This window comes from Calidris pugnax, unplaced genomic scaffold, assembly GCF_001431845.1.
Source record: "Calidris pugnax isolate Ruff unplaced genomic scaffold, ASM143184v1 scaffold45, whole genome shotgun sequence".
Classification (NCBI taxonomy): Eukaryota; Metazoa; Chordata; class Aves; order Charadriiformes; family Scolopacidae; genus Calidris; species Calidris pugnax.
In genome coordinates this window covers 1,612,417-1,636,390 of record NW_015090764.1, presented here as the reverse complement: position 1 = coordinate 1,636,390, position 23,974 = coordinate 1,612,417, and the positions used below count along the sequence as shown (strand labels likewise).

The 23,974-nt window shown below is 47.0% G+C and overlaps 2 protein-coding genes across 7 annotated transcripts in view; one reads left to right on the top strand and one right to left on the bottom strand.

Annotated features, from left to right (window-relative positions):
* The window catches only part of SYNRG (synergin, gamma), a 39,145-nt gene extending 24,008 nt beyond the window's left edge, over positions 1-15,137 (top strand). For 2 of the 6 annotated variants that reach the window (XM_014961465.1, XM_014961394.1), the window contains 8 exons: positions 3,737-4,339; positions 4,699-4,862; positions 5,666-5,719; positions 6,439-6,535; positions 6,735-6,883; positions 9,726-9,836; positions 10,477-10,512; positions 11,533-12,810. In XM_014961465.1, coding sequence (XP_014816951.1) covers positions 3,737-4,339; positions 4,699-4,862; positions 5,666-5,719; positions 6,439-6,535; positions 6,735-6,883; positions 9,726-9,836; positions 10,477-10,512; positions 11,533-11,664 — 1,346 coding nt within the window. In that variant the 3' untranslated portion in view covers positions 11,665-12,810. The other 4 variants (XM_014961536.1, XM_014961234.1, XR_001414045.1 and 1 more) reach the window with 3 other exon arrangements.
* A 2,241-nt stretch (positions 15,138-17,378) lies between these two features.
* Positions 17,379-20,976, bottom strand: DUSP14 (dual specificity phosphatase 14). Its single transcript, XM_014951692.1, has 2 exons — positions 20,820-20,976; positions 17,379-19,349 (listed from the first exon to the last, which is right to left on the bottom strand). Exon 2 carries the CDS (start codon positions 19,226-19,228, stop codon positions 18,632-18,634), a length of 597 nt encoding a protein of 198 aa, XP_014807178.1. The 5' UTR covers positions 19,229-19,349; positions 20,820-20,976; the 3' UTR covers positions 17,379-18,631.
* Between the last annotated feature and the right edge of the window lie 2,998 nt (positions 20,977-23,974).

Below are 23,974 nucleotides of genomic sequence, written 5' to 3'. Positions count from 1 at the left end.
GGGCTCACCAGGGCAAAGCTGACGGTGCCAATGACACGTGGCTTTAACTCCATTGGGAATAGGAGCTTTTGGATTTTTATAACAAAGCTAAACTCAGCTCTGCTGTGTTGTTTCTGAAAGACACCACAGAACTGCAACTGAGATTACTAAGGAATGCTGGTTTATGACGATACATTTCACTGAAATCTGTTGATGAATCTCTTGTGGTAGGATTCCTAACGCAGGATCACTTTAAGATTTGCCCTGCTTTGGCAGGGAATTTCCTGTATGCTCTCCAAAAAATGGTAACTGAGAAATCACTTTTAACCTTACAAAAAAAGCATTTGCATAGAATTTTGAATTGATTTAGTCTTTGCTCATTTTTTTTTGATAGAATTTGATCACTTTTAACCTTACAAAAAAAGCATTTGCGTAGAATTTTGAATTGATTTAGTTTTTGCTCTTTTTTTTTGATAGAATTTGCTGCTTCTCATCCATTCAGATTCAGTTCTTGCTGAAAATTTCCTCCAGGAGGAATGGCAGTAGCTCCATAGCATCTGTCTTCCCCAAGTGTGGTGCTGAGTTAGAAGCAATTCATGTTTTTTCCCCACTTAATCATCTCTTGCTTTGAAAAAAATATTACTGGATCTGAATCTTTTCAAAGCACATGAATCTTTTAAAATTTTGAATGGCCATACCAGGAAAATGAAGCTTTTATTACACCACAGGCTGGAGCTGCAGCATTTTAACTAGAGCTTTTTTATTCACTAAATGTATCTGTGGTCTTTAAGAAAGAAGGCTGTTGGAGGAGCAGTTCTTAACACTGCTTAATAAAACAATCTTTTTGCTAGTAATAAAGATACCCACATCATGACCAGTTCTTCAGGGTCAACTAAGAAGGGCTTTTCACATCTAAACTGCTTTTTTGCTTATTAGTCTGTGGCGAGTTGCTCTGCTACCTGTTGGGGGGGGAAAAATCCTGGTTTTGTTAAGCAGCAGATGTGGTAAGAGCTGAGATCAGCCTTTGGTTGTGCCGTAGCTGTGACAAAGGTTATGATTTTACTTCCTTTATGCAAAAACAACTAACTCCTGGTACAAGATCCTACGAAGCGCAGTGCATGGAACAGCAAAATGTTGGGGGTTTTGCAATAGCATAAAAATTCTTACAGAGGCTAGTTTAACTCGGATTATGGGCAGTTGCACGTACATTCTTATTCCTAATATTCTCAATATTTTTCAGACTTCTCAATATTTTTCAGACTTCTCAAATCTTGGACTCAATGATCTGAGAGATCCCTTCCAACCTAGATCATCCTATGATTCAGTAAATGGCTTTAGACCTGCTTTAGCTGCAGACACTGTCTCTGAACACAGTGTTTTTCCTGTAGTATAATACTCTTAGGAAAGTTTATTCACCGCAGTAATCCTTTCATAACTCTCCAGATAAATAAAAGGTATAGAATTGAAGGATGACATTTCATCTCAGCTCTTACACCGGTGCGGATGGGTTTCGGGTCTGCCTGAATTCACCTAGGGAATCTTGAATCTTAGTTTGTGAATAATTAAAATGCTGGTCTGCCCCCCCTGCCGGGGCCCATTGATGGCAGATGAGGGTTCCCACCGCAGCTGCTGGGTCTGCCTGTCCCCGAGCCAGGACCTGACCAGGGGGGACCACGCTGACCCAGGCCTTTAGGATGTGTTTTCAGCTTCAGCTCTTGCCAGTTATCAAATAAATCATTCACAATAGGTTGTGCAGAGCTTCGTAGTCGGATCATCGCTCTTCCTTTTCATTTCCTGGTGAAGCCCGAAACAATAGTGCTGCTTAAATCTTTGCTGGGGTTTGGAGTCAACACAAATTGGAAAAAAAAGAGGTTGCCCAGTCCGCGGTGGTGTTTTCAAGATCCCAGGATTAATTACAGTTGGCTAGCATTTTGGAGGTTATTCTGGCACTCTTTAACGCTAGTGAAGCTTTCATTGAACTTCTTTAAACAAAACCCTGTATTTGAGAGCACAAGGTGTGGTTTCTCATGATAAATTACCAATCCCTTGCAAGTCAGCTCCTTTTCACCCCGGAGCCTTCTTTCTCTTCAGTTTTGCCATCAGCGGGTGATTTGATCTCTCCTCTGTTTACCCTTCCATAAACTGCTTGCTCCACAAATTTAATATTGGGATGGCACTTGGAAGTCTTGCTGTCTGTGTGCGAGGTGCTGGGGTTTGCCAGTGAGATGCTGTCACGGACCCATCCCTTGGGAAGGTCCAGTAGATGACACACCGAGCCTCGCTGACCCACAGCAAGGGGGCCTTTATTGTTGTAGCCATTACACTCTAACATTATTTTGTATATTTGTTAGACTTTTTAATTAGCTATGTATATGGGTCATGCCTGGAAAGCAGCCTGAAGGGGAGCCTGCTCTCCCCTTCCAGTAAAATGAATAAATGAAGGCAGAAATGTTTTGTTCATATGGCTTAATCCTGGGGCTGGGGTGGCCGGGTTGAATAAAGAGGGCAGCTGGAAAGTCAGCTTGTTCCCACCCCGGCTCTATTAAACCCGAGCTGCTGCTACTGGGTGCCAGCCAGTTCGGACCATGATGTTTATCAGAAGAATCTCAGCTAAAACCACGCAAAGAGAATATATTTCCTGGTTTGGGTTTGCTTTACCTCGAGACCGTTTGACCCTGGGCACTGAGCAGCAGCTGAACGTCTGATCCAAACTGACAGTCCTTAATGCTGGAAAACAAATGCCAAACGTAGTACACTAGGGCTTGCCTTTTTTTTTTTTTTTTTTTAATGCTTTAATGAAAACTGCCCAGCCCCTGGCTCTCTGTGCCTTCGCTGTGGATCAATCTCAGTCTAGACTAACGTGAGAGATGAGTTGAAGGAGTAGTGGACGAAGCCCCCGGTCGCTGTGTGGGCTCCGTCGCTGGCTCTAACGTAGGCAACCGGGCTCTATCTCGTGCCTGCTGATGGCAGTGAGGAGAACCTTTTGGCCCCTAGAATTGCCAGGTGAGTAGAAATATTTGGAGCTTTCTGCAAAACGATTGGGTTTTCTCTATATTTAATCAAATATATAATTTGTTGTAAGCTAAACCCACCATCTTCGCAACGTTGGTGTCATTCCTGGAAGGTGTAAGTTTGAAGAGTCGGCCGAGCGGCACCGCAGAAACTGCCATGAGCTTCAACAGGACTTCTAGGGTTTTAAAAATCCTTGCAGCACGTTTTTTATTACATTATTTGTATCAGAGCCTGAAATTAAAATGTATTAATACTTTTATCGGAGGGAATGGAAAAGTTCGCCCAGTCTTCTGTGTGGTTGGTTTTGATAAGATGAAATAACGTGATGTTTGAGTTGCTCGTGTTTACATTTTGATTGCAGGTTCTGCAGCCACCATCAGGAAACTGAACCGGTGATCTCTGCAGGCTCCACTGTCTAGAAACATTTATTTTATTTTATTTCTAGTGTTTCTTCACTACCCCTAGTGGGATGGTGACTTTCAGCTTAAAATACAAGACAATATTCAAAGGTCAAGGCTTACATTTATTAAATGGAGAAATTTCTGTATTAAATGCTTGGGTGTTTTTCAGATTTTTTTTTTTTTTTTTTTGCAATCTCTAGTTGAAGCCTCATTGAAGCAACAATTCAGTGTGTGTGTTCTTGCAGTTCTTTAAGGCTCTCAGCAAGTTGCTACTGTTTTTACACGCTGTACAGAGATAAATGTTTGAGCTTCAGCTTCTAATTGTAAGGGTTTGTTTTTCTCAGATATAGATGACTTAAAATGCGCCCCATTTGGAAGCTACAACAGTGGGTCTGCAGTCAGCAGCCTGGCAAGCTATGACTGGTCCGACAAAGAAGACATTCATCCGGGCAAGAAGCTCTCCTCCTTTGTCCAGTCTTCAGGAAGCGGGTCCTCTGCGGCAACTTCTGTTCTTCAGAAGAAGGAGACCTTGTTTGGCAGTTCAGAAAACATTACCATGACAACAGTTTCCAAAGTGACAACCTTTTCCAGCGAGGATGCTTTACAGGATGTTTCCTTTGCAGCCTTTGCAAACTTTAAAGACTCTGGACCAATATCCAGCGGCCCGAGTGACGATGACATCGGCGACTTCGGTGATTTTGCAAGACCTTCAGCAGAAGCACAGGATGCGGCGGCAGCAGCTGACACGAACCAAGAGGCAGATTTCCTTGCTAGTGGTATCTCTTCTGAGCTGCAAAGAGAGTCCACAGATGACTTTGGAGAATTCCAAAGTGAAAAGCCAAAAATCAGCAAGTTTGACTTCTTGGTGGCGACTTCCCAAGGCAAGGTGAAATCTAGTGAAGAAATGATCAAGAGCGAACTGGCTACTTTTGACTTGTCTGTTCAAGGTAAGTCCCCTCAGGGTGGAGGGAGCCCATAATCCATGTGCCTATCAAAGGCTAATTTTTCTAATTAACTTATGAATTATCCAATGAGGATTGTTCTAAAGGCTGCTGGAAACAAGCTGAATCTTCTCATTGACTTCTATTGCATTTGGAGCAGGTCTTTTTCTAGAAGAAGAAAAATTTTTTGTGTCAAAAAAATAGTAAGAATTGAGGAACTGGGGAAATTCACACCAGTCACCGAGTAAATAAAAGGCTTTGGTCTGCTGGAGTAGCAGTGCATCCCCTGCTACTACTTTATTAATTTTAAATAGTCCATGCCTTCATGAGTAAAAGGCTAACTTGTTTGTATCCTAACTTTGTAGGGTCTCATAAAAGGAGCTTAAGCCTGGGAGACCGAGAAATAAGTCGCTCTTCACCTTTACCCGTTTTGGAACAGCCATTTAGGGATCGTTCAAATACTCTCAGCGAGAAGCCGGCCTTGCCCGTCATCAGGGACAAATACAAAGACTTGACTGGGGAAGTTGAGGTAAGGAAATGTCTGGAATACAAGTAAATTGGCAGTGACTTCCATCGGTGTGATATGAGGGGTGTTCTGTATCCCAGATCTTCAGGACTTCAGCTATTTGAATTTCGGGTGTGATTCTAAGATGGCATCTAGATGTTTTGATGGGAAGCTGCTCATAAAGGAGGTTTCTTCTCTCCTGTCTTTAAAGTCTCGTGAAGTGGGGGGAAAAAAATGGTGTTGTCTGAAAGTCAGACAGAATCACTTGGCCTTGCAGACCAAGCTTGTAACTGGAAATTATTTACGACTTAAATCTAATCCCAGTTTTGGCACTGAGACCGTTGGCTTTTGGAAATGGCTTAACGTTTTTTTGGCTGTGTGCTAGTTATTTCTCTTGCTCATCTTCAGAATACATGGTGAAAGGACTCGGATTAAATTCTGTTAATCCCCATTTCTAGAACAGCAGAGCTGTAACAAATGTGTCAGGAGTAGGTGTGCACAAGGCAAACTTTTTACCTGTTCATGGATGTTCTTCCTTTAGAAACTGGTTCTAACTCCCAGAAATCAAATTTTAGAGTTCAGGTGCAAAGAGAATATGTAAAGAGTGGGGCAAAAATTAGGAATAGGTATGTTAAAAGTTTAAAACTAATCTGCAAATAGTCTCTTAGAAGCTTACTGTATGTCTGTTGTAATAGGAGAAAGGGAAGGCAAAAATTAGGAATAGGTATGTTAAAAGTCTCTTAGAAGCTTATGGTATGTCTGTTGTAATAGGAGAAAGGGATATGAGGGTTGGACCAAGCTTCAGAGTGTCCTTTTCATTCACACAGGAAAGCGAGAGGTACGCCTATGAATGGCAGAGATGCTTGGAGAGCGCCCTGCAAGTAAGTGTCTGGGCTCTGAAACCTCCTCTGTCCTGTAGGAACCACCTCATTCAGTGTTTAGGACCATACAGGCACAGAAAGGGTGTGACTCAGCCCGTGGATTACAGTTTTTAAACCAAAAGCTGTCACACAGCAGGAGTGTCACCTCCTCGCTTTAAGATCCTCTGCTAATCTCCCTGTCACTTCTGATTTAGTTTGGCTTTTGCCTAAATTTTCAAGCTAACTATATAATGTGGTGTTCCCGTGCTTTCGGTGTTGTTCAGGGCATTGATACCAGTTGGCTTTTCTGCACTTTTTGAGAAATGAACTTTTTTAACGTGCTGTGTGGAGAGGCTGGTAATTTTCTGGTAATGGGTGTCAGACCTTTCACAGACAGATGAGTTTTCCTTAAAATTTCTTCTTTGCATTTGAGTATTAGACAGCCAAAACTGAATGCTATTGTTAAACTAGATAGCAATGCCTTCATACTCTAAAAAACCATTATTTTGGTAATGAAAATATTTGGGGGAATAAGTTAAGGTTTTAAATGTTCATATTTTCCCCCGATCTACTTCTAGTTACAGCATGAATTTATAAAAACATGTGATGGAGTATGGCGATTATTTCTTACTTAATTTGCCTCCTTTTTTGTATAATATTTTCTTCTGGGGACAATCTTGTTCGTAATGATTATTTTAAGGTAGATAACGCCGTAATTTTATGAAATTCATTTCCACCAGGTCATAAAGAAAGCAAATGACACCTTAAATGGAATAAGTAGTTCATCCGTTTGCACTGAAGTTATCCAGTCTGCTCAAGGCATGGAATATTTACTGGGTATGTGTTAATTTATGTCCCTTACATTGAAACTTCTCCTCTGAAAAGCAGTAATACATGGAATATTTACTGGGTATGTGTTAATTTACCACGTCCCTTACATTGAAACTTCTCTTCTGAAAAGTAGTAATGTATAATCACTCTTTTCAAAATGATATTTTTAGTTTGATCTTTGCCTGCACTGGTTTCGTATCAACAGGGGTTGTTGAGGTCTACAGGGTGACAAAGAGAGTGGAGCTGGGTATCAAAGCAACCGCCGTTTGCAGTGAGAAGCTCCAGCAGCTGCTGAAGGACATTGATAAAGTGTGGAACAACCTAATAAGCTTCATGTCACTTGCTGCTTTAACGGTAAGACCAAAATCAGCTATGCTTTTACTAAAATAAAAAAATAAAATCATAATTACATGTAAAATGACTTCATGGGGTGTTCTGACTTTACAGTTTGTATTTTTCTCTTGCAAAATGGAAATGTGCTTATTTGTGATATCCACTTCAGTGCTCCCTGTGTGAAAACTTCCATTTATGTGCAAGCGGGATGTTATCTTACTTAGTGTCTTAATGATTTAGATGATATCCTGGGTGTCTGTGGGCCTCTCCAACGAGGGAAATATAGTAAAATTTAAATAAGCCATTTTATGAAGCTGGAATAGTGTGGACGTATCTTGTCTTTGTAATATCCCTGCAATTAGTTTTCATGCTCACGATGTAGGACTGCACAACGCAGGAATAACTCAGCTGTTTCCCTTTCTCTCTGCATTTGGAAATGCCTGAGTTTGTTTTGGTTCCTGCTACAGACAAAATAGCTTTTCCTCCTCTGAATAGAACTGCCAGAAAAGGCTCCGTTGCTCTGACTGGACAGGTAGGAGCCTGAGAGCTTTCTGCAGACCTGGGGGAGGGTTCAGGGAGGGATGGTGAGGGACTGTCTGAGGGGTGGCCTTTAAGAGAAGGAGCATCCCATGGGAAGGGTCTGCAAAGGAACTGGGGAAAAAGCAGGGCAAATTGGGGCCAGGTACAGAATACGCACAATGAGAAGGCCAAAAAAAAAAATCACTTTGCCATTAAATACCTTGCACTTTTTTTGGTGCATGTGTTGCAGGAAATGCGATGTGCAGAATAACTTTCTTTAAGTGTAAAACTCATATTTTTGGGGAATCATCCGTCTGTAGGTACTTGGTGTTGCCTCGTGTAATGGATCCCTTGAACTCATTAGACACCTCTTTAACCCAGTATCAGTCCATCGTGTCAAGCATCAATAAGGAGATCGTTACCTCGGTTATGTTTTCACTGAACATTTTAATTTGTGGCTCCTTTCTTCCAATGCAACTATGGCCACTAATGATTTTTTGGCTCCCCAATTAGCGCTCATTTATAAGTCAGGCCCAGAGTACGTGGTGTCTGCTTGAAATAGCCACCTTCAGCTCCCTGTCATTCCCTGCGAAATAGGTATTACAGATTAATAGTTCCTTTTTACACACCTTTTACACAATTTAAACCTCTCCAGTACCAACAGCGGTGGCGAACGGGTATTTTTGGTGATGTCCCGTGTTGCACGAAGCCCATCGTAAGATGAAATCTGTACATTTGATATTTTACTGCTTGGCAGAGGAGGTTGATGGACGGGGATTCGTTCCTCTGTTTGAACTCCAGCGTTGTTGGTGGTAACAATCTAAACAGCCAGCGGGACCCTCTCATGATTTAAGCAAGTGGATTAAAATTTAGTTCTTAAAATGCTTTTCCTTGGAAGATTACAGGGATTACCTTGAACTCCAAAGCTTGGCCACACGTTCTCTGAGCTGCAGTGGTCCAGATAAACTTAAAACATATCAGGAGCTGTGAATAATGACTTTTCCTACACACACACGGTACCTCTGAAGTTGTCTGGGAGACAGGGGCTCCCATAGCTCTCAAAATCCTCCCTTTCTGTTTTGCTTCTCCTCCTGGGTCACTGGACGATGTGGAACCCATTCCTTCCTCCCCTGGTCTCGCCGCCGCGCATCCCAGATGATGCAGAAGCGCCAATTAAGGAGAGAGAAGGATTCTAGCTCAGAGGCATGTGCCTGGAAAGGTTAATTTTATCTTTTAAAGGATTTTGTTACAAGGCAATTTTATGCACAGCCTTGTGGTTTCTCACTGCAAATTACAGGATGACCTTCTCATTTGCTTCACTCATGCATTTGGTAAACAAATATTAGAGTGCCTTTATTAATTTGATTGATCTACTTAAAGATTAAAGGGTGGGTTTTTTTCAGGATTCCAATTATTCTCCAGCCATTCAGCAGGGGCGTGTGATGAGGATCCCTAGAGTGTGGATGAAAAGTACACGTGTTCGAGGATCACATCTTTTTTTTTAAGCTACTTGCATTTCTAAGGCATTGTTTTTATTTGCACTGCTGCCTTCGAGCAAAACTTCAACGGCTTTATACCACCCTTATGCAAAGTTTTAAATGATCGTTTATCTTGTGGCTGAAATGGGAGGTTGTGTATGGGGAAAAGTGACTTATTTCCAGGTTTATTCTCCCCCCCTTTGCCTCTCTTTGACCCAAGCTTGTATATGGCTGCTGACTTTAATTCTTCTCTGGTTTGGTTAACCTTCATATCCCATTTTGTGCTGCTGCGCCGTATTCTCGCTTCGGAAAAAACCTCCAGGAAGAGTAACAACTGCTCTTTTCTGATCAGGTGATAATAGGGAATTTGGGACAATAAACACAGATACAGACCCCACTTCAGGGCTGAAGCTGGTGAGGGGGGTGCTGGCCCTTGGCTCCTCTCCTGCAGCTGCACAAACAGCTCTCCCACACCCCTGTTTATCTTCCTCCCGCTCTTCATCATCGCCGCCGCTGCGATGGAGCAGCCGCCGCCCGGGCTCTTCCCTCAGAAGTTTCTTCCCCTTTTGATGTGGGAACGTGGAACTTAAGAATTCCTTCCTTTGTAGTCTAACCCTTTTTTTTCAAGGGCTTGAGTGTTATAAATTAATGGCGGTGGAGATGGCATGGCAGGATTGCAAATACACACTAATGGCTTTGATTAAATCATGCATCAGTCCATGAGAAAATGCAATATATCATCCCTGCCCTGTCACCGCTGCGATGCCGCGGCTCTCGGTAGCGACCGGATCGATAATTTTTATCGTGATGTCTGAAAGTTTCTCAGTCACTGAAAATGCCTACATTTTATTGTCTCCTTTCTTTAGCCGGACGAAAACTCCCTGGATTTCTCTTCCTGTATGCTGCGCCCGGGGATTAAAAACGCCCAAGATCTTGCCTGTGGAGTGTGCCTCCTAAACGTGGATTCCAGGAGTAAAGTCAGTATAATAGCCTCTACTTTTAAAGTCATTTTAAATTTACAGTTTGGACTTTCATTTAGGCCTTGGGTGTATTAAAAAAAATTAATTTTCCTGGCTATAACTTGTAACCAGATGTGGCAAAACAGTGTGGACTTTCATTTAGGCCTTGGGTGTATTAAAAAAAACGTGGATTCCAGGAGTAAAGTCAGTATAATAGCCTCTACTTTTAAAGTCATTTTAAATTTACAGTTTGGACTTTCATTTAGGCCTTGGGTGTATTAAAAAAAATTAATTTTCCTGGCTATAACTTGTAACTGGATGTGGCAAAGTCTGACCTATAGAGGGACTCAAATAGTCAATGTCCTACATTTGTTGGGCGTTGGGTATGACACAGACGTGGAAAAAGTGTTGAGGACTTAAATTGTTAGTAACAGGGAAGAAATGGGGATACTAAGACTTTAAAAGTATATATATATTTAAAAAAAATAAAAATCTGTTAATGACATCTCTTTGAGAAATGCATCTCTGAGGATCACCAGGAGGGGACTGTTGCAATTAGCAGAGCTGGGAGGGAGTCCCAGGATGTGTACAGAGTAATGCCAACCCTTTAACGTATATCGGCAGTTTTGCTGACTTTTTGGTTTCAACATTATTTCAGAAAGAAGAGAAACCTGTGGAAGAGCTTCCTAGAAAAGTATGAATCTGTAAAAAAACATATTCCTTTTATAGAATCATTCTCAGTTGAGTGTGGAAAGCTGAACTGCTCCCTGGCTCTCAGCTGTCATTCTCAATTGTACCAAATCATGAACCCTTTTCTTCTAGTCATTTTTTTTGTGACTGTAACACTTGATCTGATCAACTAACCCGCTCTAGAGCCTCCCCTTTGTCTTGTCTGCATGCTTGTATCTCGTGAATAGCTTTCTGGTTTTGTGCTCCTTCTGTTGTGTGTAGAGAATTCACCACAGTGAGTTTCCCAGTTTGTAGCAGATTGGGGGGAACTGTAGGGGTTTGGTTTTTTTTTTTTTTTGCTACAAATATTGACTTTTGGTTATATGCAGTAGGCAATGGCATTTTTAAAAATCTCCGCAGGAAATCCAGGGGGTGGGGAACAGGGTTAGAATATATTTTATTAAATAAGTGGCTGTGAAGCATTGGAAGGTATCTCCTAGCAACAAACATGGGGATGTTTTAAGCCTGTTCATGGCTTCACGCGCCCCGTTCAGCAGCTCCTATTGTGAAGCAGGTTCAATTAACAGAAGAAAGCAGACCAAATTCAAGCTGAAATAACACTAATACCAAGAATCACACCTGCCTAAATCACAGCAAAAATTGACCCAGTGGAAATAAATGCACTTTTAGCTATTTAGTGGCAGAAGAAGCAGCATCTATCTTGCGTAGGAGACACAGCAGAACTAGGAGATGCATCAAAGAGGGTGGGATAGTTGCCCGGTGTCAGATCAGAGGGTGTGTTAATGAGAAAGCTGCCCTAATCCAGGGTGGAAGAGGCAACATCAGGTGTGATGCCTGAAGTTTTTATCCACCTACAAACACTAAAATAAAATATTGTTTGTTGGGTGTTCCGTTCAGAGCGCCAGGGTCCTTCCGTGCTGAGCCATTCTGGGGTGACCCCTGTGCTCTCTCCATTTTCCACTCGAGAGGCTGGATCCCGGAGTAGATGAGACTCTCACACTCCTTTCAATTCTTCTGATTTCAGGCCTTTAATTCGGAGACGGATAACTTCAAGCTGGCGTACGGGGGGCACCAGTACCACGCAAGCTGTGCCAATTTCTGGATCAACTGTGTGGAGCCCAAACCTCCGGGTCTCATTTTGCCAGACCTGCTCTGAGAGGAGCTGTGCTGAGGATGGGGTGTCAGGGCCGATACCACAGGACACTTGGGGTAAATTGTGTGATGGGGGACGTGGACAGGCTGGAGGGGGGGTCGGTGTTTGAAATGTCTCGGTTTGATTTTTGTACGATAAGGGGTTAAAGCCACCGCCACGTACAAATTGCTCATGAAGAGAAATTTCCGAAATAACCAGAAAAAAAACTGTCGTGTGGCAAAAAATAGGGCATATCAGTCTTTCTCAAGATGGAAACGGGTTATTCTGTAACAAACCAACCTGCAAACCACCTGCATAAACCTCTGAGAGAGGCCAGTTCTGAGCTTCTGAGAAAAACTGCAACGCTTGACTGATCTGCGTAGAAGTGACCACTTAAATACTTGAAGTACACATTTGCAAACAAATCTTTTCTTTAGTTTTTCGGTATATGGACCATGATGGTTTTCTTTAAATGTTTGCTGCTATTCTATTAGGATGCATACAATGCACAGGAACTTTCCGGGCAAAATGAATTATTGAGTTAGAAGGAATGAGACTGCCTAGAGCCGTTGTATATTTATATTTCCACTCTTCTGTGTTGTAAATTATACTGTGTTCAGCTGCGTAGCTGGTTAGCACTGGGGGACAAGGACTGGAAAAAATTATTGAAATTTTCCCTATCATATCTGGAGTCCAGGCAGCTGGATTTTAAAACTCTCAGTCTTTGTTACTCTGCTGTAAATAGGAGACAGACCCCTTCCTTGGACCTGTCCTGAGCTGCGGGTGTGATTTGTCGTGTTCCACTCAACCCTTTGGCTGCCTCACTGGTAAAATTGGGGCTCTGCTGACCCAGCGTGTCTGCTCCTCTCTCTCTGGTACCTTTTTTTGTGTGTTTAATGTGCTTTTCTCCATGGGATGCCCACGTGTGACTTGTGCAATCTCGTGCTATCTGTGCGAACGTGTTTCTCTGACTCAGAGCTGGCAGCGCGGGGCGGCCCCGAGCTCCTGCTCCAGGTGGGTGTGATTTAACCCCAAAACTTGCTCTTCTCCAGCAGGTTATCGTGCACCAGCCCTGTCCTTGCTCGTGGTAGGTACAGCTCCCTGGGCAGAAGGAGGGTGGTATAATAGACTATCACAAAATGTGACCCATGCACCTAAAGTACCCCATTTTCTCCGCTGCTCCAGGTGGGTGTGATTTAACCCCAAAACTTGCTCTTCTCCAGCAGGTTATCGTGCACCAGCCCCGTCCTTGCTCCTGGTAGCTACAGCTCCCTGGGCAGAAGGAGGGTGGTATAATAGACTATCACACAATGTGACCCATACACATAAAGTACCCCATTCTCTCCTCCAGACAACAGCACAACCAGCTTTAGTGCTGGTTACAGAATTTTAAACCCAGTGGGAGCCTCACGGTGTTATTTTAAGAGCCTGACCACTGTGCAGCCTTGCTCTGTGAAGTGGGGTGTGTGTCCATCAGGTACAACCGGCTGCTTAATTCTTTGACTTCAGTTGCTCAGATCTGGAGGAAATCTCCCTTCTCTCCAAAGGTACCGACAGCTTTTTCCAAGTTAATCTTGCCCCCAGTATAAGGAGCAGCCACTGACTGGTGGTTATTTGCTGAAATAGAAATTACAATGAGGAAAAATGATGCTTTGTATTTAAAAAAAAAAAAAAAAAAGGCAAGCTTAGTTATACTAAACTATTAATTATACCAAATGAAACAATCTTGGCTAATAAGACTGCTAGGTGTCTGGCCCCTTATTTACACAAATTAAAATAAATCTTCCTGCTGCCTGAAATTAGCTCATTCATAAAATAAGCAACTTGTGCCTCCAGTCTCAAGCTCCAGCTCATCCAGCGGCAGGTTTTCAATGGTGTGACAGCGACTGCCTGCTGCTGCCCAGTAATTAGCAAAAAAAAGGGCAGTCCCTCCTTGGGTGCTCTCCGTTTCCTTTGTGAGGTGTGAAGCAGGGACAGCACCCAGTGCCCTCGCTGGTAACCACATTTATTGTTTTCCAGCATAATTAGGGGCTGGTGGATCCCTCACCGGGGCGAGTGTTCCCATTGATGTTTTGGGGGGTACTCAGCTTTTGGGTGGGGAATTACAGAACCACTCCAGGGCTCTCTGACTTCAAGCGGCCGCTCCGTCTTGCTGTCAGCCAGGGGACTTCTCAAGTGGTTTGGAGTATCTGGCTGACGCAGAGGCTGTTGCTTATGAAAGGCTATATTAGGAAAAGGGAGTTTATTGTCAGCTTGGGTTTCCACCGCAGCTCCTCAACACTTCGCTAGATAGGATTTTTTTTTATTTTTTTTTTCTCCCTTTCTAATTAAAAGAGAATGCCACAAATAAAAAGAGGCCACGGCGTGAAACTTAAAGCAACCGGTATTTCAAATACAGCACCAGCTTTATTGGCATAAAAGCATTTTTCAGCGATGTTTTTCTTGTACTGGTTGAGCAAGGAAGCTCCCTCTCTATAGACGTGTCCAGTGTGTCTTTTGGCCCAGAGAAACCAGGAATCAGCATTTACAATTCTAATTGCAGCAGGGCTCGCTGGAGTGTGTGACACTCCTCGTGTGTCAGGGGAAGCAGCAGGAGATGTTGGTGCCTCTGGGTTGAGCAGGGAGCCTTCTCCTGAGCCCAGCACCTTCATGTCACGGGAAGGCACCGCATCCCTTGTGTGTCCACACCCTGGATAAAGGCTCTGCACAAGGAGGACCATCTCACTCCCACATCCATGTTCCAATGACTCGCTGGTCCACTCGGCATCTCCTCGGAGATGACACTGTCAGTCAGAGCCCGGGGTCCAGGTGGGCTGTACCCAGGGTGACACTATTTTCTGAGAGCCCCCCCCTTCCCTCCTTCCTTCCCTCCCCGGCTGATGGAGATGCTGAATTTCACAAATGTAACTCCTTTTCCTGCATGTCTCTGCTAGAAAAAAAAGAGAAACACCGGGGTTTTGTTATTTAATGCACCCGTTCTCTGGAGCTGCCTTGGGATCATCCGTGGAAAGTGATAATTTTTTTTCTATATATTTTGTATATTTGGAATTTTAAAGAGATTGTTTGCTTGGTTATTTAATGTATATTTTGCTTTACCCAGCTGTATTCCTGATGCTTTTGGTGTGTTGTGGTTTTTCCTCGGTGGCTCCAGCCCGTCCCCTGCCCGTCCAGCCCCAGTTTTGGGTTGGATGTGCCCCGAATTGGCTGCGGGCGCTGGGAGGTTGTTTGTGCTGTAGGAATTGTTCTGTTCTGCACTTGATGGTTCTGCTGATTTTTTCCCTCTCTGGCAGCAGCTTCTCTTCACCTGGGTTGGTTTTTGAGCAGTTCTTTCCTTGACATTCGTGCAGTTTATATGAAGTGATGGTGAAGCTCAACCTAAGGTTGAGAAGCTCCTGAAAACCAAGGAATGCTCTGATTTCTAGTTAATTCCGTGTCTGATTAATTAAACTTGAAACAAATACCTGCCTTTTCAATAAAAGCTGCTATTGTACAAACTACTTCTTCTGAAAGACTGTTTTTTTTCTCTCTCTCTGGACCCGTGTTTTATTCCAGTTCTCAAAATATAAATGTCATCATTTTATGAAGAAAAGTGGTCAGAAAAGTTCTCTTTGTATTGTGATTCTTTATTCTTCCCTCTGGGTGAATGTTATTTGTCTCCTAGAAGTGGTTTTGCGCTGAGTGGTTGGAGCGGTGTCGGTTGGTGCCGCGCTGGAGTCACTGCTGGTGTTTGAAATCCGAGGGGAATCAGCCTTATTAATTGACTTTAGTACATTGTTTACCCCCTTAATTCCTGCCATGATTTAGAAACCCTTTGTTGAGATTCAACCCTTGTTTTCAATAAAGAGCTTATTTCGTGTCTGACCCACCCGTCAAAGCTTGTGCAAAGCCAGAAAAAAACCTTGTGGCTCTATTTCTTCTTTGGTTTCCAGAGATTGGAGGATGCACCAAAATCTGGCTTTTGAGGGGCAGGAAAACAGTTCCTCATGGGAAGTATCTTCTGCTACACACCAGAGGATCTCTCACAAAGAAATACCTACAAGTATTAATGCTGTTCTACTTCTCCATAATGTAATCTCCAATGGGTATTTCAGGTGAATTCTTTATTTCAAAATGGGCTCTATTAGGCAATTATGTTTTTTTTTTTATTGGTCTGACTTCCCCTTTTGTTTAAGACTCGGTCTTGATGCTTTCTTGGCTGAAAATTAGCATCTCCCCCTCCCCTGGGTCCCAGGGCACTGTGTGTAGAAAGTCTAGACAATAATTCCACGTGGAGAAGTTTTACCTTCCGGTTTTTATGTAGAAGATACCGTTAAATTATATATAGCCCGTTTTCTAGGTAAAGTTTAATTCAGAGGATCTCTCACAAAGAAATACCTACAAATATTAATACCGTCGCGCTTCTCCATAATGTAATCTCCAATGGGTATTTCAGGTGAATTCTTTATTTCAAAATGGGCTCTATTAGGCAATTATGTTTTTTTTTTTATTGGTCTGACTTCCCCTTTTGTTTAAGACTCGGTCTTGATGCTTTCTTGGCTGAAAATTAGCATCTCCCCCTCCCCTGGGTCCCAGGGCACTGTGTGTAGAGTCTAGACAATAATTCCACGTGGAGAAGTTTTACCTTCCGGTTTTTATGTAGAAGATACCGTTAAATTATATATAGCCCGTTTTCTAGGTAAAGTTTAATTTTGCAAGCAGATTTCAGGTCTTAGTATTTCTCCTTTGAAATGTCATGCTTTCAGAATGTCTCCAGACTAATGATTACTCTTGATTTTTAATCTCTGGTTCCTTTTCTTACTTACCGTTTCCCTGGTTGCAGTTTAACTCCCGATAGAAATAAGAGAGATGAGCAGAATGCTTTTTTTTTTTTACTGAACTTTTGCAAGCAGATTTCAGGTCTTAGTATTTTTTTTCTCCTTTGAAATGTCATGCTTTCAGAATGTCTCCAGACTAATGATTACTCTTGATTTTTAATCTCTGGTTCCTTTTCTTACTTACCGTTTCCCTGGTCGCAGTTTAACTCCCGATAAAAATAAGAGAGATGAGCAGAATGCTTTTTTTTTTTTACTGAACAGTCACGTCTCGTGTGTGTGGGTGTGTGTGTTTGTGTGTGTGTGTGTGTGGCATTAACACAGTTTGGACCCACGGCCGCCCTCCCAACGCCCATCTCTGCAGGGAGGGGTTCGGGGCGCTCTCCTCCCCGTGTCGTGTCCCCCAGTGAGTGGCCCTGGGCCCAGTTTAAAGCCTGTGACCTCACTGGACCTCACAAATCCACTCTGATCTCAGCCTTTACCCCACCCAGCTCTGGTTTTACCTCTCTGAGGTTGAGGCCATTTGTGTGGTTTTGTTATCAGTATTTCAGCCCTCGTGGCTGTCACTGTGGGGACAGCAGAGCCCAGCTCCTACTGTGATGCTCAGGCAGCCTGGGTTCACTTGGAGAAGACCCTTCACCCTGGGTTTGCTTGGAGAAGACCCTTCACCCCGCCTGGTGTTCCCTAAACCCATGGCTCTTCAGCTTCGCCTTCAGAAGAGAAAAATTCTGAGACAACCAAATGAATTGCCTGGCTTTTGTGATGGAACTGCCGGGCACCTGGATGGGCTGCAAACCCAGCAGCCAAGTGACGGGCATTTTCTCCAGACTGAGGCCCAGGTTTGTTTGAAGCCCCTGCTGGTTCCCCCCCCCCTTCTCCCTGTTACTGGAGCGACGTCAGCGCAGTTCCCAATAGGAAACCAACACCCGTTCTTCTTTAATCTTTATTGATTTGGTTTGGTTTTTTTGTACAAGTATAGAATCTCATTTAAATCAGATAGCTATCTCGGCATCCAGCAACCTGCCTCTTCCTCCTCCGGAGATGCAACAGAGGACACAGAGGTCTCGGAGGGACGTGCCTTGCTCTCCTGGTGGCCCAGTCCTGCTCCAAGGAACCCAGTCCCTTCCCCTGCGCCGGGAGGGAGCGACATCCAGGGAAAGGCTTCTCCCACCTCTGGGCTTGGGTTCATTGTGGTCACACACAGAAGAAGGCAAAGCCTCCTGGGTAGAGCCGTCCTCGTCCGGGAGGTTGGACAGATCGCCGTCCTGCGCAGAATTAATTCCGGAATAAAACATAACCTTGAGGACGTGATGGAGTGATTTAGGAAGGGGCCAACCTCTCGCTGCCGTCTCGAGCCGCCTTTGGACAAGATCTCTCTTTGCTTTCCACCCAGAAAAAAAACACCAGCGTTTTTCAGTAGTGCAAGTGTGTTCCAGGCCTATTGCCCTGGCATGGAATGAATGAAAAAGAATCTTGTATTTATTCGATTTGAATAACTCAAATTTTATTTTGCTTGTGGCCGACAAGGACTGACTTCACTCGTTTTTTTTCTTTTTTTTTTCTTTTTTTTTTTTTGACTTTTAATACAGATTAAGAGCTGACTAAAGATCTCAAACACTATATACTGAGAGTCACTACGGATGTTAAATAAAACACCAGCACTAGCACCACAACCCTGCACCCCTGCCTTCCTGGCTCTTGGAAAAAAAAAAAAACCCCGCTGCCGTGGAGTAGGACCTCGCTCGCTCCGTGCTAGTGCTGCTCCCGAGCCACTACAGGATTTTGCAAGGAAGCAAACAAGCTATTAAGGAAATATCCAGGCTACCGCATCACAAAGCGCACTTTGTTCATTAACTCTGCCAAATGCCTTGTAGGCCTTTCCTCGCAGGATGCTAATAAACTGACTAAAAAAGGGAGGGAGGCTTTTTTATGAAAGGAATAAACTTATAAAGGAGACCTCATTCTGCTAAATCAGAGAAATGCGGATGGGGGAATCCCTGTAGAGAGAAATGCTTTGAAGGGAACCGTTGGCCTTGCAGGTTAGTGAGGTGGGGATGAGTCGAGGTTCTGCTGAATGGTAAAGAACCAATGTTGGCTGTAGGAGGAGAAGGGGATGTCTCCGGTCTGGTCCGACTCAGCACAGCGCGTCCCTTCTGTTGTGCTTCCCATCTGCAGTCCCATTAAATTCCCCAGTAAGGCATCAGGGGTCTCCTCTCTCTCTCATAAACGTCTGGGATGATGCCATACGGCGTCTGTATCATTTTAACCGACGTCTTCCCAAAGAGCTTCCTCTCGTAGTCTATCAGTTGCCTCCAGAAGCCCACGTTGGGGCGTATAACGGGGCGTCTGGATTTGACCCAGTTGTAGGCCTCAAAGAGGGACACCTTGTGATACTTCATCAGGTAGGCGATGCAGAGGGTGGCCGACCTGCTGACGCCGGCGGCGCAGTGGACTAAGGTGGCCCCGTGCTTCCGCGCCACGCTGTTGATCTTGTCGGCGACGCTGTCGAAGTAGAGGGAGATGGGGGCGTTGGGCATGTCAGCCAAAGGCACTTTCACGTATTCAAACTGGGGCCAGTTGAAATTGGGGATCTCGATGGTGGCATTGATGATGCAGGTGATGCCCCGGGAGAGGAGCAGGTGCCGGTTGGAGGCGACGCTGCCCCGGCTCAGGTAGAGCGAGGGGGTGATTTGGGCGATGCCCCCGAGGGCACTTTCCGAAAGCATTCGTGGAGCCATCAAAGTTCTCGGTAAGGAGTTGTGGCTTCTGGAGGTCATGGAGGATCTTGGCACTCACGCTTCCATTATGGGAAGGGATCCAACGGGATCTTCAGCCAAGGGAAGGATGGTCTGCGCCGGCGGTGGCAGTGGGACAGCGAGAGCTTCCTCAGCTTAGTCACTGCAAAAGACAAGCGATGGCACATGAGCAGGGCAGCCCCCTGGTGAGACCACGGCCCCACAAGAGACCAGGAAAACCCAACTCCTCCTGCCATGGCCTGGACAACCTCCTGCCATCAAACCTCCGCGGGGGAAGGCGGTGCTGGGTTTGCACAGAGCTTATTACCCCGGGGCCCCCAGGCATCACCTGGACAGATATTAACACACCAAAAAAATCTTCCAGCCTAATTAGCTCCAATTACTTGTGGAGGGTTTAGGCAGCTTACCTGTGGGGCTGGACAGCACTGCGCCCGGATTAGCGCGTGGAAGATTAAGCGACGCCTTTCCCCTGCTCAAAAGCAGCGAGTTCAGAACTGGCTGGAAGCCAAAGGGATGGTGAGAACCAGCTCACGGGGGCCGGGGATTCGGGTTCCCCTGCCTCTCCCCAGTGCCACCCTCCTCCTCCTTTAGGTGTATGAAAGGCCCCGCCAAAGTACATCAAGGGAGGAAAGTTGTTGGTTAGAAAAGGCAGTGAGTCATGTCCATCCAGATCAGTAATCAGCTCTCACCGAGGCCGGGGAAGTGTGGAAAGAGTGACCTGGTTCTGTCAGAAGCTGAGAGCAAAACCGAAGCAGAGGCTGGGGCAGGGGAGGCTCTTTTCCTGCTGCTTTAGTGACTGAGTAATGCTCTGGAGAAAGACGTGCCCCGCCAGGGCTTGGGTTCTCCTGCGTGAGCCACGTGTCCCTCTGCTGTGGCCCCCAGGAAGAACCCCCACTTTTACTTCCCTTACTCCTTTAGGACTTCTCCAAAGCCAGGGGAGAAGCTGCAGACAAGGGGACCAGCCCCAGAGCATTAATAACTTGCAAATGCCTTTTTCTGTGCCCTCTCCAGCCAGAGCTGGGCCGTGGGGGAGGCTCCTGCCAGCACGGGCAGGGGAGTCCTGGTGCGTCTGAGCTCACCCAAGTGTCACTGGGCTTTGCACAGAGGGGATCCGGGGGATGCTGAGCAGCTCAGGTGAGGGTGTCTGTCCCTCCAGCAGTTAAATCTCAGGGTCAGAGTCCTCAAAGGGCTGAGAGACCCCAGTGGTACCTTCCCCAGCCCTGTCTGTCTGCATCCTGTGCTCCGGGAAACACCGGCAGGTCTCAGCAGCGGCCGGTAACGCTGCCAGCGGGTTTTTGGCAGGGCTCCGTGGTACGGTAACTTAATGAGCACAACACCCGCTCCTCTGTGGCTTGTTCCCTGCTGGCAGCTCCTTGAGCAGCTCCTGCAACCCTGGGCCCAAAGTGCCGGCGCTGCAAGAGTTCATGCCCCAACAAGAAGACTTTTGCCGCAGCTGCGAGCGCTCAGCTTCCCCCTGCGGACACCCCCACCGCAGCCACCCGGCTGGAGCTGCCATGAAAGGCAGGGATTTTTCAAAGGAATAAAGTCCTTTGAGCAGGGGAAATCCCTGCTCTCAAAGAGCTGCTCCTGACAATGCAAAGGGTGCACTTACACTTGGTAACAAACTTGTCCTGCTCCGAATCACCGACTGGCACCTGGACCCCGTGGGCTGCTGACGCTGGGCTGGCTCATAGAGCGTGTCCGACGCTGTGCTGGGGAGAGAAGAGAGCACAGGGTTTACTGGGGTCTGTACTGGACCCAGAACACAACACTGAGGTACATTTAAGCCACCTGATTGAGGTGGTTGCCCAAGACCTGGGAGGGAGGACCCACGGCTGCCCCCCGGGAGAGACAGAGGCCTCGGGAAGGTGTCGCTGCTGACAGCGTAATGTCACCAATTGCTGCCAACAGAGCATTCACCATCACGGTCAGCCCAGAGGAATCTGAGGCTGGCACAAAAATCATGACTCAAAAAAAAAAAAAAAAATAGTTTTAAGTAATTAATTTGCTTTAAAGTCTCCTTTGGCAGGATGCTCGCCTAGTCCCAGACAGCTGCTGCAGGTCTGCGTTTCTTCTGCTGGTGCCCCAAACACCCTCCTGGAAGCCCCTCTGCGAGGGCTGTGCTACCTGCTCCTGCTCCTCAGGCACGGCCGAAATCACAGGAAGGGGCAGAGCTGGTGCCCTGAGCCACAGCTTCCCGCTCCGGGACGGCAGAGGACGGGACAGCATCCCCTTCTGTTATTTCTCCAGATAGTCCAGAAATACCACAAGTCCCCAGAGTGCAGGGGAAGCAGCCGTGAGCTGGGAAATGCTGCTGGACCATGGGAGAGCAGAGGGACGCCTGTCCCCAAAACTGCTCTGAGCAAGGGAGACCCTCCTGCTTCCATGCACCTCATCCATCGGCCACCTCCGGCACAGCGGGGGGACAGCACGGGGCTGGCTCCTCTGTGCCCCCTCCCCGGGACAGGGTGTGCAGAGGGAAGGCTGGGGAAAGGGCTGTTTCCCCATGAGTGTACTTAAAATGATGAAGGAACCTGCACGGGGCAGATGGGCTGGTTTTGGAACTGGGGCTGGAGAAGGGAGAGCTGCTGCGGTGGTGGGTCTCGGTGCCCTGGGCAGGATGCTCGGCGCGATGGCCAGGGAGGCTGCCAGCACGGCCACGGCACGGGCTCTGGGGAGCTGAGAAAAGCCGGGCAGAGGCCAAACAACAAACCCAACTGGGATTTTTACCACCGTGTCTCCCTCGAGGATGGCCAGGAAACGTTAGCGGAGGGCAACCTGCCACCGTGCTGCAGGAAAGCCATGGCACCTTGTCCCGCTCGCCTGCCAGGGGTCTGCTGGTGCCCTGGCAGCCACAGGAGTGTGACAGCAGTGTCCTCACAGACTGGGGCACCCAAATCTGCCCCAGTGCAGCCCCAAAACTTGCCTGCACCCCCCTGCCCCACGTCCAGGCTGCCGCGCCTGGGCTCCGGCTGCTCCTCGGGGCGGGATGGGAAGGGTTCTGCTGCTTTCCATAAAGTGGTTCCTGTTTGCAGGCACCAACTTATCCGGGCATTTGCATGTGACAGGCTGGGCTCGCTCTGCAAACTCCGCCGGGCTGGCAGCAAAATCATCTAGTTGGACTAGATGATCTCTATGGTCCCTTCCAACTCTAAAATTCAGTGAAATTCAGTGAAACTGCCCGCACGCAGCCCACGCCGGAGAAGCCATCGCACGGTGGCCCAGACCCACGGGCAGGGGGACCAGCAGCTTCTCACCCCCAGCTCCACCTTCCAGCTACGCTGGGCCACTGCCCTGGGGCTCTGCACGGCCAAGGTCTGCTGGAAGCAGAACAGCTCTCACCCAGAAAGAGTTAATGTTCTGGAGAGGAGTTCATTATACAAGCCAGAGATAAGGCTGCTGTGCTGTCAGACCACATCCCTGGTAGCTGAGGATGCTGCCTGCCGGCCCCAGCGGGAGCAGATGCCAGGGAAGGGGGCTAAGGGAGAGGGGCAGGTGCCGGCGTCCCTTCCCGTGTCTCTCGGCTCCCGCAGGGATGCCACCGGCTGCGACACGCTGCCTCAGGCATGTGACACAGCCTGGGTCCCTGCTGCCCACACACAGCAGGCTGAGCAGCTGCCGGCTCGCAGGGAGCCTGAGGACCAAAGGGGCTGCAGGTGGCAGACGTTGGGTGCGGTGCGGTGCCTTCATCCGATGATGAGGAGCCACCACCAGGCTCGCAGGTGGGAGTCGTTCTCTGTCCCCATGGCTGCACCTTCTCCTAACCCAGCTCCAGACAAAGGCTCTCCCAGAGCCTCCTGTTTGGCTCCAGTTGCCTTTCCCAACACACCGGGGTTATCCTGCCGTGTCCCCGCTGTCACCCAACGCTGCTGCTCTTCACACAGGCCTTCCCGTGGTTGTGCCGGGGCAGAGAGAGAGGCAAAGAGGGAAAACCTCCCCCCGGCCACTGCTGTGTGCAAAAAAAGGGGGAAAAATAGCTGAAGCTCAAATGAGGCAGGGACACAGCCCTGTGCCACCTGCGAGGGACAGTGGTGGAAGAGGCCAGCGCGGTGGCCAGCAGGCTCCTGGCATGGGGAGGGGTGGTGGCTGTGGGTCCAGCTCTGCCCCTTTCAGCAGAGACGGCCAGTTTGCACCACCTCATGTGAAAAAAAAAAACAGTATCTCCTCCAATTTCTTGATGGTTTGAGTGTGTGAGTGGTTACGCAGGCTGGGGTGGTCACACAAGCCTGGAGAAGTGTCCCTGGGGTGTCTCAGCAGGCTCATCCCAGCTGCCACCCTGCACCCAGGTGACGGGAGGTGACGGGGGTTCTCAGAGCGAGGGGCCAGACCCACGGCTGCCTCCAAAGGAGCTGGATGTGGCTGTGGGTTCCTGCAAAGGGCTGACACTCCCAGAGGGTGCAGACTGTCCTTCAGGCAAAGACTGGCTGGTGGTGGGCCAAGAGCAACCAGGTGTTCCTGCTACCGCATCCTCGTTTGCTGAGCTGACTCCAATTAATGGATTAATTACTCCTGTAACAGCCCTGACCCACAGCAAGCCCCTTTCCACACTCTGCCTTGGTCTTCTCCATGCCCAGAGACCAGCTGAAGCCACATGCTCATGCTGCTGGGGTGGCAGGGTGTCCCTGGGGTGGCAGGGGGTCCCAGGGGTCCCTGGCCCTGGTGACACAGGGGCGGGACCATTCAGCCTCCTCCCTCCCCGGCAGATTGGTGGGTTCTGCCATTTCTCTCATCTACATAATCAGGGGTGGGGGAAGCAAGTGGGTAATT